Source organism: Chiloscyllium punctatum, chromosome 20, assembly GCF_047496795.1.
Source record: "Chiloscyllium punctatum isolate Juve2018m chromosome 20, sChiPun1.3, whole genome shotgun sequence".
Classification (NCBI taxonomy): Eukaryota; Metazoa; Chordata; class Chondrichthyes; order Orectolobiformes; family Hemiscylliidae; genus Chiloscyllium; species Chiloscyllium punctatum.
In genome coordinates, this window is record NC_092758.1 from 32,082,553 (window position 1) to 32,097,092 (window position 14,540).

A 14,540-nucleotide genomic window follows, 5' to 3' on the forward strand; every position below is an offset into this window, starting at 1 on the left:
AAATAATCAGGCAAATTAGCATAAGGGAGAGATCCCTAATTCCCACCACCGTAGAAATTAAGCCTCAGTCAGAAGGTCCATACTTGATCTTCTCTACCTGCTTCAAATTAAAGCCCTTAAGATGGCGCTGCCAGCTACCCAATCAACTTTATTTCAAGCAGGTAAGAAAGCCTTTCTGATGGCTATAGAGGGCTGCCTGCTGGTTGGGTTGGAGGAATCTGCCTTGATTTCTCCTAATCTGGCTGCTGAAACCCACTTGAGAGAAGTGGATATTTCCAGAGTCAATGATGTTGAACTGTCATAACATTTGGTACTTTCCACAAGGTAGACATGTTGACTGCTTTTATGGTTGGCACAATGTGGAACTGGTGGAACTTGCTTAAAGCTGTAAAGTGAAAATGAATTTGTTGGAAAATACGGAAGTCTTATTTATTTCACTTCAACATATTGCAGTTTTATCCAGTAGTACATACAGAAAGATTATTGACCAATGAAGAGTGGAAGATATTCCAGCCAGGCCAACATTGACTCTAAGATCTAACAAAATTGTGATGCCCAATGTAATCAGCGTATTCACTTCCAAGCTAACCAAGCTTTGCCCAGAATGGCATTGAGGTTCTTGTGTATTGTCTGTTACATTTAATTTTCTGGGCAATGGAAATCCCGACATGTTGTTCGTGATAGAATCAACAATGGTGATGTCATTGAAATGCAAGGAAGCAATGGTTAGATTCTTTCATGTTGGAGGTGCCTGGCACTTGTCTGGATGTTTTCCAGGTCTTGCTGCATTTGGACATGGACTGCTGTGGTAGAGAAGTTGCAAATGACATTGAATGTTGTGCAGTCATCAGCAAACATCCACATTCTGAACTTAGGACAGAATGAAGATTATTGATGAAGCAGTTGAAGATGTTTGTGATTAGGACACTACCCTGAGAGACTGCAGTAGTGTTATCAGGATCACAGAATTAGTAGTGCAGAGATGAACCAGCTGACATGTCCCTCTTGATTCCCATTGATTTCAGTTTTGCTGGGACTCCTTGGTCAGTGCCATGGCTAGTACTGGAGGATGTCTTCAATACTATTCCCAGAACATTTTCAAGTCCCATAGTCTTTGCAAGATCTAGTGCGTTCATCTGTTTTTTTGATATCACATAGAGTGAATTGAATTGACTGAAGACTGGAATCTGTGATGTTGGGGATATCTGGGAGAGACTGTAATATAAGTGCATCAATCTTGTTTCTTGCTCTGATTTTTTTAGGCTCACCCATCATTGAGGACGGAGATATTTGTGAAGCTTTTTCCTTCTGTTAGTTATTTATTTGTCCAAAAGTGTTACAATTGAATGTGACAGGACTATAAAGCAGAGATATGATCCTTTGGTTGTGGGAAAGACGGCACTGTCTAATGCATGCTACTTCTGTTTGTTGATAGACATTGCAATCCCCTATCTAGAGAACATTCTGTGCCCTTTCTATCCTAAGTGCAACCTCTCTAAGTTGTACTTCACCTTGAGGAGCATTAGGTCATCAGGATATAGGTTTGCTCGCTGACTAGAACGTTCATTTTCAGACGTTTCGTCACCATATTGGGTAACATCATCAGTGAGCCTCCAGATGAAGCACTGGTCGTACGGTCTGCTCACTATTTATTTGTTCCAAGTTTCCTTAGGTTGGTGATGTCATTTCCTGTTTTTTTTTCCTCGGGATGGTAAACGAGATTCAAGTCAAAGTTTTTGTTGATAAAGTTCCAGTTGGAATGCCATGCTTCTAGGAATTCTCGTGCACTTCTGTGTTTGCTTTGTCCTAGGATGGATGTGTTGTCCCAGTCAAAGTGATCTCCTTTTGTTAAACTGCAGATTTGAGACAGCCCAGGGAATCCCTTATGGTCTCAGACCTATAAACCTCTCTCTTGGTTCGTCCTGGAGATTGTACTCTTTGCAAGTCTGGAATAAAAAAATCTCTGAGAGACAGATTAGTTTAATTTTAGTCATCTCTTTTATTTACCAGTAGCATCACTGTTACAACATAACACTGATATCTATAAGTTAAACTAAATAGGTTCTAATAACCTAAGAGAGTAGCGAACCAGCTCTTCAGGTGCTCAGCAGGCTACTCGGCTGTTCTGATACAAAGTGGCTTCCTTTATACAAAAGTTTACAAGAACATTACGTGTTCTTAATTAGACAGATAACAGTGAAAGACAATAATTCGTAAGGAAGAAACGTTAATTGACAGGTCTTTGTACGCTTGACTAATCACTCCTACAGGCCCTAAGCCATTGATCAGGTGGGAAAAACATACCCAGCTGAGTTGGATGCCTGCTAGCAAGATAAACTCCTATCATAAAGAGGTACCAGTCTGAGCTAATCGGAGAGTTCATAAGGCAACCTTGCACAGCTCAAATGTCACATACAGTTATTTTAAAAAGGACTTCTTAGCAAGGAGGGCAAACTTTTGCCCACAAAATGGCATCCTGACACATTGTGCCAGAATCTCTTCAATGTTAGACCTAGAATAATTTCTTAGCTAGGAGCAGAGTCCTGTTTTTTTAAGCACTGAATCATTCTGTACCTGAGGCTGCGATGTTACTGTAAGATTGCATTTAAACTGATTCATTAGTCTTTGAATTAAACATGCTCTCTTTTCAGGGTTGTGATTCAAACTCAAATAAGATCTGATTAGTTAGAATTGACAATGGGGCAGTCTGTAAAACCTGTAGAGTGGTCTGCAAGAACAGCAAGTTAAAGCTTCATCAATATTACCTTTTACAGAGTTTGTATTTAATAATTGGTAATGGCTACTCAATATCATCATAAAGTCCCAAAATGCAATTAAATTCAATCCATAGCAGGTAAGCATTAAGAGTTCATTTTCTACTGGCTTCAGCAGCCTCAGCACTAAAATGGTTTCTCTCTCTAGTGTCCTTTTGAACTCTCAAGTCAGGGTCTAATAACAGCAAAGATGTTTTTCTCTCTCTGTGTGCCCCGCTTGCAAAGGGTAATAAGAATCCATTATAATTGACAGGATCTGACCGTCAATTTAGGGCTTTTGATCGTACAGAGTTTTGTTTCAGGGTCAGAATTAAACACTGTCATTAATTTCACAAGCAAGTGGCCATGAATGTTATCACGTGGTATCCTGTTCACACAGATTCACCAACGCTAAGTCAAATGTTCTTAATTGCCTTGGAGCATCCTGTTATCACTTGGTGAGCACAGATGTCCCTATCCTCTGCATTCCTTGAGTTCCCCCCTTTTTCTGAGCCTTCCTGCCTATCTATTTTCTAGTGCAGCAAATGTGTTCTATAATTCATCATTATATTTGAGTCTAAATGTTTAGAGACCGGTTTTAAGGCTATAGACTTTCTCACTTCCTCATCCAAATGTAAGGATACTAGGGAGAGTGTCTTTTTGTGGCTAGTTGATGTTCATGGATCCTGGTGGCTAGTTTTCTGCCTGTTTGTTCAATGTAGTGTTTGTTCCCGTTCTTGCAAGGTAATATGTAAATGACATTAGTTTTGCTTATTGTCTATATGTGGCCTTTCAAGTTCATTAGCTACTGTTTTAGCGTGTTGCTGGGTTTGTGGGCTACCATGATGTCAAGAGGTTTCCGGCAGGAAATGGTGTCATTGCAGGAAATTACATCACCAACCCAAGGAAACGTAAACACATAAATAGAAAGGGGCCATGCCACCAGTGCTTCACCCTGAGGCTCACTGATGATGTTACTTAGTATGGTGATAAAATGTCTGAAAACAAACCTTCCAGCTCAGCGAGCAACCTACATCCAGAACCTCAACCTGAACGACAAAGCTTCTCAAAACATCAGTCATAGTTGGGAGGTCAGATGGGGCAGGTAGATGGTGAAGAAGCAGAAGGACAGTAGATGGTGATGTATAGGAGATTTCCTTGTCTGCGTTGGACGTGATGTCATGAGATTTCATGGGGTCTAGAGACAATGTGAGTACTTCAAGGCAACTTCCTCCAAACTGTATACCTCATGGTGGGATAGGAATACCCAGTGAAGGTGACACTGGTGTCTGGGACTTTGGCTGTGAATTTGACTTACTAAGGCTGTTGCTTGACTAATCTGTGGGACAGCTGTTCCACCTATAGTGGATTGATGGTTTTGGAAAGAAAAGTTAGCAGAAAACATCAGAATAATTACTAAAATCAGTTTTACATCCCGGATCATATATTAGAACATGGCTATTAGAGCAGCTAACCTCTCACTTAGTGATTTGCTCTTTCATAGTGGATAGAGGAAGAAGAAAAGGTAAAAAAAACACTTGTCTTAAACAGCACAGTTAAAATTACAATTCATAAGGACTAGGAGCAGCAGTAGGCAACTCTGCCCCATAAGCCTGATTTGCCATGTGATATGATCATAGTTGATCTTATCTTGGCCTCAACTATACTTTCCTGCCCACTTTCCATAACCCATTACAAGTTAAAAATCTGTCTGTCTCCCACAACTCTGAGAAAAATAATTTCTCCTCATCTCTGTTTTAAATCTGATCCCCCTTATCCTAAAAAACTGACCTCTTGTTTGAGATTGCCCCACATGAAGAAATATCTTTTTTACATGTACTTTGTTAATCCCCTTCAGCATCTTATATACCTCAAGTCGATCTCCTCTCATTCCTCTAACTCTATAGGTTTAAGCTGTTCAATCTTTCGTCAAAAGATAAACCCCTCATTTCTGGAATAAATTTACTGAACCTTCTCTGAATGGCCTCCAATGCAACTACATTCCTCCTCAAATAAGGGTGTCAAAATTGTACACAGTACTTCAGGTACAGTCTCACTAATGTTTCGTACAGTTGCAGTAACACTTTTATACTCTATTCCTTTTGCAATAAAAGTCAACATTCAAGTTGCCTTCCTATTATCTGCAGTATCTGCATGATAGTTTTCTGCAACATATGCATGAGGATACTCACATTCTGAAGTTTCTCTCCATTTAGATAATCAGTTGTCTTCCTGTTCCTGTCATCAAAATGGATAATCTCTCACTGAGCCACATTATACTTCATTTGCCAAATTTTGGCCCATTTGTAAATTTCTTATTTCTTCATTGCTGCTTACTTTCCCAAATCTGGAAATTTGGCTATAATACTTATTTTCCCTGCATTAAAGATATTAATATAAATTGTAAATGGTTGGGGTCCAAAGACCAAACCCTACACACGCAACTGGTTATGACTTGCCAGTGAGAAAAAGACCCATCTATCCCGACTGTCTGCTTTCTGTTGGTGAGCCAATTCTCTAGCTGAGCTAATAAACTAACCATAAGTAATTCAATGGCAATAAGAACGTATTGCATTAGGTGATTAAACCGGTATAACAAAAGACAAACTTCTTGGCATTTGTTTTATTGCCTGGTTTTTAAGTTGCAATTCATAGACTGGTTAGCATTCCTTTGCAGCAAATAAGCAAAATAAATTCTGATAACATTGTGATGAGAAAAAGCATGGAGATATTAGAAGGAATTCAAAGAAAGGCGCGAGAGAGGAGCCTAAGCCTTAAGACATTGAGCAAATGAAGATCTATGAGAGTGTTAAATCCATTCTCATTGGGAAATCAAGCATAATGCTTTTATCAAAGGGAAGTGACACTGTTGTCTTGTGTGTTTACTGATCTGTATTTTATGTTAAACCAGGATAGGAGAGACAAAGAATATAACCAAAAGCATATGAATAAAATTAGAACAATTTTTAATCAAATATTATAATTACATTTTGAATTATGAGCAAGAATAATATTGGCCATTTTGGATCTTGAGTCAACTGAGGAGTTGAGAAAGCAGTGTTGGTTGAATGACTTCCCTATTCCCACATTTCTATAATCTCACCAAATTGTGAATTGCAGTTTTACTGGTTAGTCAATGATGTATTTCGTTTATATTACCCCTTTTTTTCAGACAGATTTGGTAGTAGACAAAGAGAAACCATTCCTTCCATATGTTGCACATGAAGTTTTTTTTTAATTCATTCATGGGAATGGGCAACGCTTGCTGAGTCAGCATTGATTGCGCATCTTGATCTGCTGCAATCCATTTGATATACCTCACGTGCATTGACATTTCGGGAAAGTGTCCTAGGATTTTGACTCTGACATATTGTAGGAATATTTCCAAGTCGGTATGACGAGTGACAAGGTGGGAAACTTGGTGGTGTTCCCATATATTTAATATTCTTATCCTTCTAGATGGTACTGGTTAAGGGCTTGGAATGTGCTGCCTAAGAAGCCTTAGTGAAATGCTGCAATGTATCTTGTAATTTGTACACTTTGCTGCCACTGAGTATCAATAGTGAAGAATGAGATTGCTTGTGGATGTGCTGCCAATAAAGTGGTCCACTTTATACTTTATGGTATCAAACTTTTTGAGTATTGTTGGTGCTGCATTCATTCAGGCAAATGGAGAATATTCCATCACACTGATTCCTGATGAAGGGCTTATGCCCAAAACGTTGATTATCCTGCTGCTTGGATGATGCCTGACCAGCTGTGCTTTTCCAGCACCACGCTCTTCGACAATCCTAACTTGTGCCTTGTAGATGGCAGACAGAGTTTGAGGAGTCAGAAAGTGAGTTACTTATTGCAGGATGCCTTACCTGCTCTGTAGTGACTGTATTTATATGTCTACTACAGTTCAGTTTCTGGTCAATGGTAACTTTCAAGCTGGTTATGCCATTAAATGTCATGGGATGATGGTTAGATTCTCTGCTGTTGGAGATTGTCATTGCCTGGCATATGTGTGGCACAAATGTTGCTTGTCACTTGTCAGCTCAAACCTGGATATTGCTCAGATCTTGCTATATTTGGACATGAACTGCTTCAGTATCTGAAAAGTTGCAGATGGTGTTAAACATTGTGCAATCATTAATGAACATCACGTCTAATCTTATGATAGAGGGAAGGCGATTAAAGTCTTGAGGATTCTTGGGCGAAGGATGCTCCCCTGAGGAACTTCACAAGAAATGTCCTGTAGCTGAGATGACTAGCTTGCAACAGCTACAACCTCTTCCTTTGTGTCATGAATGACCTTAACAAATTCCTTCCCCCCCCCCCCCCCCCCCCCCCCACCCCGTTCCCATTGATTCCAGTTTTGCTAGGACTCTTTGATACCACACTGCATCAAATGCACCTTGCTACCCGATGTATCTTGATATCACTGGCAGTCATTCTCACCTCACATTTTGAATTCAGCTCTTTTGTCCACATTTGAACCAAGGCTATAAGGAAGTCATGAGCCTGAGTGATCGTAGTAGAACTCAAACTGGACATCAGTGAGCAGGTTATTGCTAAGCAATGCTGCTTGATTGCTAGTATCATCTTCCAGATAATTTGATTTTCTTTAATAAGTATCAGCTCAGCCATAAGTATCCCAGATATTATAAGGGTCTGGGAAACTCTCTTCAGAATATAATGCCTGTTTGAGGAATGTTTAGAAAGAAGATTCATTTAGTTGTATATGGAAGACTAGATAACACAACTAAAGTTTTAAAGTGTTATTAACAGAAATCAACACGCTGTACATTTGAAGTATGTGATCACATGTATGTGATGTATGTTGATCTACTATACCAAAAACTATTAGAGGATGGAAACCAGAATCTGTCCTCTAATTCAGAATCCAAAACGTTACTGTTACAACTAATTATCTCAGAATATCCATCATACTTCAAAATTAAACATTAGCTTAAATTCCTTAAATAGTGAGTAACAAATCTTTTCTCAGTTGGGAGACACCTTACGAGATGTGTTGCTTCAGAAAGAAAAATACGTCCAAAGCTTAAGCTTCTAGTATCCCAAATATATGCTTCTTTAAATCAAATTATCTCCTGCTTTGCAAATATGGCTGTTTCCTCTCTATAGGATTATCCTCTTTCCATAAAGGTTACATCATCTTCATATTATTCCTAATCAGTTAATTGCTAAAAATCTTTTTAAAACGTTGTGAGCTTTTATCTGTTCAAATTATTTGGAATGTCTTTTATGTTTTTATTCCTCAAAGGACCCCCTCATTGTAATGATCATTTTTGTCTATTGCATTCTGAAGGTAAAGTAACATCTGCTTCTCACAGTTGATGTTCCATTTTATGATTTATTGTTCATTCCTGAATTAATAATGATTCTGTAGTACTATGTATATCTATAATGTGTTCTATCATGTTTTATATGCTACCAGCTTTTTTCGCTGCATAAGATCCTTCTAAAGACTATAGATGCTAACCTGTCCCCCACATACTTTAATCAATTTAGTAAATAGCATATATGTGCAATGCTTTTCTTTGCCTGTTACCTAGAATTAAATTCTGTGCCCTTTATAATCTCTGCATTCCAGAGATGTCATAAATTTCAGAGGTATCAGAGATAGGACTTTTAGCTTAAAAAACCTTCTCTTTTAAATGACTATCCATTTACTAAACCCAATATGCCAAATTTGCCTATTTTCTATTTAATTTGTGATATTTATACCCTGTGTTATCAATCTTTCTTCACAATAATAACATACTGTACTCTATCTCAATGAAATAATGAACTTGAGAATTCAAATGAAATTTTATGTTGCCTCAACTCCTTATGCAACATAGTTCAGTCTCATGTTTTTATTTGCCTTCAGCTAAAAATGAGTCATTCCACAGTCAAGATTGCTGATATTTGATTTTTTTATAACAGTAAGCAAGACTTTTGGTGAAAGGCGGTCATATAAAAGCTCAGATATGTCACCAATGACAATGAGGTCATGTGGTCAACCAGGAAAACACCAATCACAACAGCGAATGAGCCAAGCCTTGCAAGTACCATCTTTGTATCCATCGCGGAAGAAAGTATCAGCTGCATCATTTGGTACATACTTTGCATATTCCTGTGTTAATCAATATTACATGTTACTGTTAAATGTAGTTACTGATTTGTAGCTGAATGTATGTTTTTGAATATCCCTTAATTATAAAGAAAAAAATTTACACATTACCATTCTCCTAAAATAATTAAAGTTGTGCTAATTATCTAACAGAAAGAAACTTCTGCACATTTGCAGTTTTAAATTATTAAGTTACTTTCTGCAGTTGTTTGTAATATCTCCAATATCATTGTGATAGAACTTGAGTTCAGCTTTATAAATGAGAGGCAGTGAAATAAATCAAGCAAATTAGATGCCACAATGAAGAGGTTCAAACAGCATTGTTTATTAATCTTTCAACTCATCCTGTCAATTTTGAAGTTTTTAAAACAAGAATTAAATTTTGCTTGTAATTTTAAATATGCAGTATTTCTTTACTTGTTTATTATAGTACATAGTTTTAAGATTCATGAAGTTGACTTCCCAACTGAGTGCAAAGTTTATCCAAGGCTGTTAAAATTAAATTTAATATTTTCTCAATACTTTCCTTTTAACTTGTTGCTTCCTTTCAATACTGCCAACTGATGTCTTGTAGTAATCTCCTTGTATCGTTTCAATTTTCTTCTTAGATGTTGTGTATCACACTGGACAGAAAATTCCAGTCAATAATTTGAATAGATGGGCAAATGACACACGGAATCCTAGTTTAATTTTAACAACAGTTCATATGTCCATGCCAGTGAGTCATGCTACATTATAGCAGTGGGATCTCCAGCTGATATTTTCTCTACTTAGTTAAGCAGCCTCTCGGACCAAATCCAGCACTCTAAACATTATGTTGTCTTAAGACCATAAGAAATAAAAACAGGTGTAGGCTGTTCCACCCCTTGAGCCTGCTCCGGCATTGTACTGAGTCATGGCTGATCTGACATTCTTCACGTTCCCTTTAACTGCCCTTTCCCCATAAGCCTTGATTCCGTCACCAATCTCAGACTTAAGTACTCTGCTCCCCCAGCCTTCTGTCACAAAGAATCCCTCAGACCCACTTCTCTGAGAAAAGAAATTCCTTCTCACCTCAGTCTCAAACTGGTGCCCCTTTAGTTTGAAGCTATGCCCTCCAGTCCTAGATTCTCCCAAGACGGGAAACTTCCTCTCAGCATTTACCCTGTCAAGCTTCTTAAGAATCTTGTATGTCTCAATGAGATCACTTGTCATTATTCTAAACTCCAATGAGTAGAGTCAAACCCTGTTTACCCTTTGCTCATAAGCCAAATCGTCTGTACCAGGGATCATGTCAGTAGTCTGATGAGGGAAGGGGCCATATTGGACCTGGTACCGGGGAACGAGCCAGGACAGGTGGTAGAAGTTGCGGTGGAGGATGTCTTTGGGAACAGTGATCACAATTCTGTAAGTTTTAGAATACTCGTAGATAAAGAGAGTGGTCTGAAGGGAAGAGTACTAAACTGGGCCAAGGCCAATTATATCAAAATTAGGCAGGAGTTGGGAAATGTGGGTTGGACACAGCTATTTGAAGGGAAGTCCACATTTTGAGATGTGGGAGGCTTTCAAAGATAGTGCAGGATAGGCATGTCCCGTTGAAGGCAAAGGATAGGAAGGGCAAGATTCGTGAACAGGAGAAATTATACGACTAGCCAAGAGGAAAAGGGAAGGGTATATAAGGTCTAAGCAGCTAAGAACAGAATAGGCCCTGGAGGAATATTGGAAGAGTAGGACAAGTCTTAAACAAGGAATCAAGCGGGCTAAAAGGGGTCATGAAATAGCTTTAACAAGCAGAATTAAGGAAAGTCCTAAAGCATTTTTATTCTTATATAAGATGCAAGGGGGTAACTAGAGAAAGGATTGGTCCACTAAAAGATGATAAAGGAAGCCTGTGTGCCGAATCTGAGAGAATGGGTGAGATTCTGAATGATTACTTTGCATCAGTGTTCATTGAGGAGAGGAACATGATGAATCTTGAGATTAGAGGTAGAAGTTTGATTAGTCTGGATCACGTTGGCATAAGTAGGGAAGATGTGTTGGGTATGCTAGAGGTTATTAAGGTGGACAAATCCCCAGGACCAGATGGGATCTATCCCAGGTTGCTGAGGGAGGCGAGAGAGGAAATAGCTGGGGTCCTGACAGATATCCTTGTGGCATCCTTAAATACAGGTGAGGTGCCGGAGGACTGGAAGGTTGCTCTTGTTGTCCCCCTGTACAAGAAGGGTAGTAGGGATATTCCGCGTAACTACAGACCAGTGAGCCTGATATTGGTGGTGGGGAAGTTGCTGGAGAGGGTAGAGATAGAGTCTATTTATATTTAGCAAAGAATGAGATTATCAGTGATAGGCAACATGGTTTTGTGCGGGGGAAATTGTGCCTTAACAACTTAGAGTTCATCGAGGAAGTGACCATGTTGTTAGATGAAGGAAGGGCTGTTGATGTCATATACATGGACTTTAGTAAGGCGTTTGATAAGGTTCCCCATTGTAGACTAATGGAGAAAGTGAAGTCAAATGTTGTGCAGGGTGTTCTAGCTAGGTGGATAAAGATCTGGTTGAGCAACAGGAGACAGAGTTGAAGGGAGTTTCTGGAAATGGAGAAAGGTGACCAGTGGTGTTCCACAGGGATCAGTATTGGGGCTACTGTTGTTTGTAATATCTAGAATGAGGGCACCGTTGGTATGATCAGCAAGTTTGCAGATGTCACAAAGATTGGTGGAGTAGCAGAAAGCATAAGGGACTGTCAGAGAATACTGGAGGATATAGATAGACTGGAGAGTTGGGCGGAAAAGTGGCAGATGGCTTTCAATCCAGACAAATGTGAGGTGATGCATTTAGGCAAGGCTAATTCTAGAGCGAATTATACAATGAATGGAAGAGCTTCGGGAAAAGTTGAAGGGCAGTGAGATCTGGGAGTGCAGGTCCATTGTACCCTAAGGTTGCTGCACAGGTGGATAGAGTGGTCAAGAAGGCATATAGTATGCTTGCCTTCATTGGACGGAGTATTGAGTATAAGAGCTGGCAAGTCATGTTAAAATTGTACAAGTCATTGGTTCGGCCGCATTTAGAATACTGTGTACAGTTCTGGTCGCCACATTACCAAAAGGACGTGGACGCTTTGGAGAGGGTGCAAAGAAGGTTTACAAGGATGTTGCCTGGTATGGAAGGTGCTAGCTATGAAGAGAGGTTGAGTAGGTTAGGTTTATTTTCACTAGGAAAAAGGAGATTGAGGGGGGACCTGATTGAGGTTTATAAAATTATGAAGGGTATAGACAGGGCGGATAGAGACAAGCTTTTTCCCAGGGTGAAGGATTCAATAACGAGAGGTCATGCTCTCAAGGTGAGAGGTGGAAAGTTTTAAGGAGGATACACATGACAAGTACTTCACACAGGGGGTGGTGGACATTTGGAACGCGCTGCCAACAGGTGGTAGGGGCAGACACAGTAGATTCATTTAAGATGCAGGAGGGGAGCAGAAGGATACAAATGCTTAGCAATTGACCGACAGGATCGGCTCAGGATTGGAGGGCCAAAGGGCCTGTTCCTGGGCTGTAAATTTTCTTTGTTCTTTGTTCTATAATGGTGGAAAGTCTTGCTAAGACTGAGAAAGTTTTGAGTTAAACCATATGTAAAGTACTGTGAACAGTTTTGATCCTCTTCTCATAGGAAAAATATACTGGCATTGGAGGCAGTTCAGAAAAGGTTCAGTAAGTTGATCCCAGGTATGAAGGGGTTGTCTTATAAGGAGAGATTGAGTAAATTGGGCCTTTGCTTGTTGGAATTTAGAAGAATGAGAGGTGATCTTATTGAAAACATTCAAGATTCATAGGAGAATTTACAGGATAAATGTGGTGAGATTGTTTCCCCTTGTGGGAGACTTTAGGTTACAGAGTATAATCTCAGAGGAATGGGTTGCCCATTTAAGGCAGAGATGAGGAAATTTTTTCTCTCCGAATATACCGAATGTGTTGCATCCTTAACCAGGAAGACTATTGTGTCTGGATTAATGAGTATATCCAAGGATGAGATAGAAGTGATTTTTAATTTCAATCCAAAGGTAAGGGAATACAATAGTAAAGTGGTGTTGAGGATTAGCAGACTCGAAAGGCCAAATGGACTACTTCTGCCCCTGTGTCTTAGGGTCTGATAATATTTAGATGAGTTATTAGATTCCATTATCATTAAGCTTGTATCCCTGGATGAATTACTATCAGCAGGAAAGGGAATTTTGATATCTGAAATTAGAAAAGCAAGCTAATTTATGTTTCCACAGGCACTAATTCTCCTCAGTCCTCAAAGAAGTCTCTAGTTGTGTCTGAGGAAGTGCAAGCAGACAGAAGCAAGAAGAACACTGAAGATACAGTATCAACAACATCATCTCAACTTTCTTCTCCTCCTGTATCTCCTCAGAGCTCTCCCCGCAAAGGTAATCTTTAACCATGAAACATCATTTGAACTGCAAATTTTACAAATGAACACTTACTCTCAATCCTATTCTTAAAGAAAATAATCAAAACACAGTATTAATATTGAAACATTGTGCTTAATTCCTGCAGAAACAAATCTTAAGGTAAAAGTATATGGCAAATTTTTATTAATGATTCTTTCTTTCTTTCTTACAACGATGCAGACATTAGAAAGACAAGTCCCGTATTTATTCTACAATAAATATTTCAGTTCCATTGCTAATACCATAAGTGTTTTAATGCATGACAGTGCCAGAGAGATCTGCCAAGGCATTAGTTTAAACATCCTATTCAGGAGAAGTTTACTGGGGAAAGGCATCTCAAGTCATCTCAAGCTTGAAGTGGGAGCTGACAACATGATGGGGCTTCTGCAGTGTCACTATCAAGTGGGACAAGCTCTCTGTATTTCAAACCCAAATTAGATTCAAGGATTGGGAAACATACAGGAATGACTAAAAGGCAGGATGAATTAAAGTCAAATCAGGTGCAAATAGTTGCAAAAGGAAAATAAATATTAGCTCAGAAGAGAAACAAAATGTCAACTTTAAAATCACCTAAAACGCTGAATCACCAGAAGGAAGGAGTTTTAACAACTCACTTCTGGCCAAAAATTTAATTGGCATTGTATTAACAATTATCATATAGTTAAAAATTTGGGACTGTTATTTTCTCAAATTCATAAAGTTAGGATTTGCACTTTAACTGTACATTTGACCTGTAAGTTTTTTTAGAAGGATGGTTTGCTAACAAGGCGATACCACATATGCAAAGTGAATGACAGGGTAGCTTAAGTTAACCAAACATTTCTGCCAATTTGCAAATTGGACTTCAATGAGCATGTTACTTTTACAGTAAGACCTGGCTTACTAAACGTATGATGGGCAATGTTCCTTCATACATACTCTATATGAAGTTTAATTTCAAATCTGATGGCTATTCTTTTATTCAGTAACAGTAATAATAACATTTTCTACTTAAAATAGAAGAATGAGGATATAGGTGACTTTTTGAGCAAGTTTAGCTTGCACAACAATAAGTTGATGGTTTCCTCTATATAATGTGCAATAAAATTACTTTGATAGGTTAATGATTTTAATTCAAAAAAAGGATTTGTTCAAGGGATTTCTGAGTAACTAAAGCTAATTTTTGAATAGCTAGTTTTATTCTGTGAAAACTGGGATCCCATTTTCCTTTTTGTGGCTTCAGTGAATGAAAAAAATTG

At 38.7% G+C, this 14,540-nt stretch overlaps 1 protein-coding gene across 15 annotated transcripts in view; it reads left to right on the top strand.

Annotated features, from left to right (window-relative positions):
- LOC140492006 (rap guanine nucleotide exchange factor 6-like) overlaps positions 1-14,540 on the top strand; it is a 391,645-nt gene that overhangs the window by 357,011 nt on the left and 20,094 nt on the right. For all 15 annotated transcript variants that reach the window (XM_072590612.1, XM_072590596.1, XM_072590598.1 and 12 more), the window contains 2 exons: positions 8,688-8,858; positions 13,126-13,278. In XM_072590612.1, coding sequence (XP_072446713.1) covers positions 8,688-8,858; positions 13,126-13,278 — 324 coding nt within the window. The remainder of the gene's footprint in view (positions 1-8,687; positions 8,859-13,125; positions 13,279-14,540) is intronic.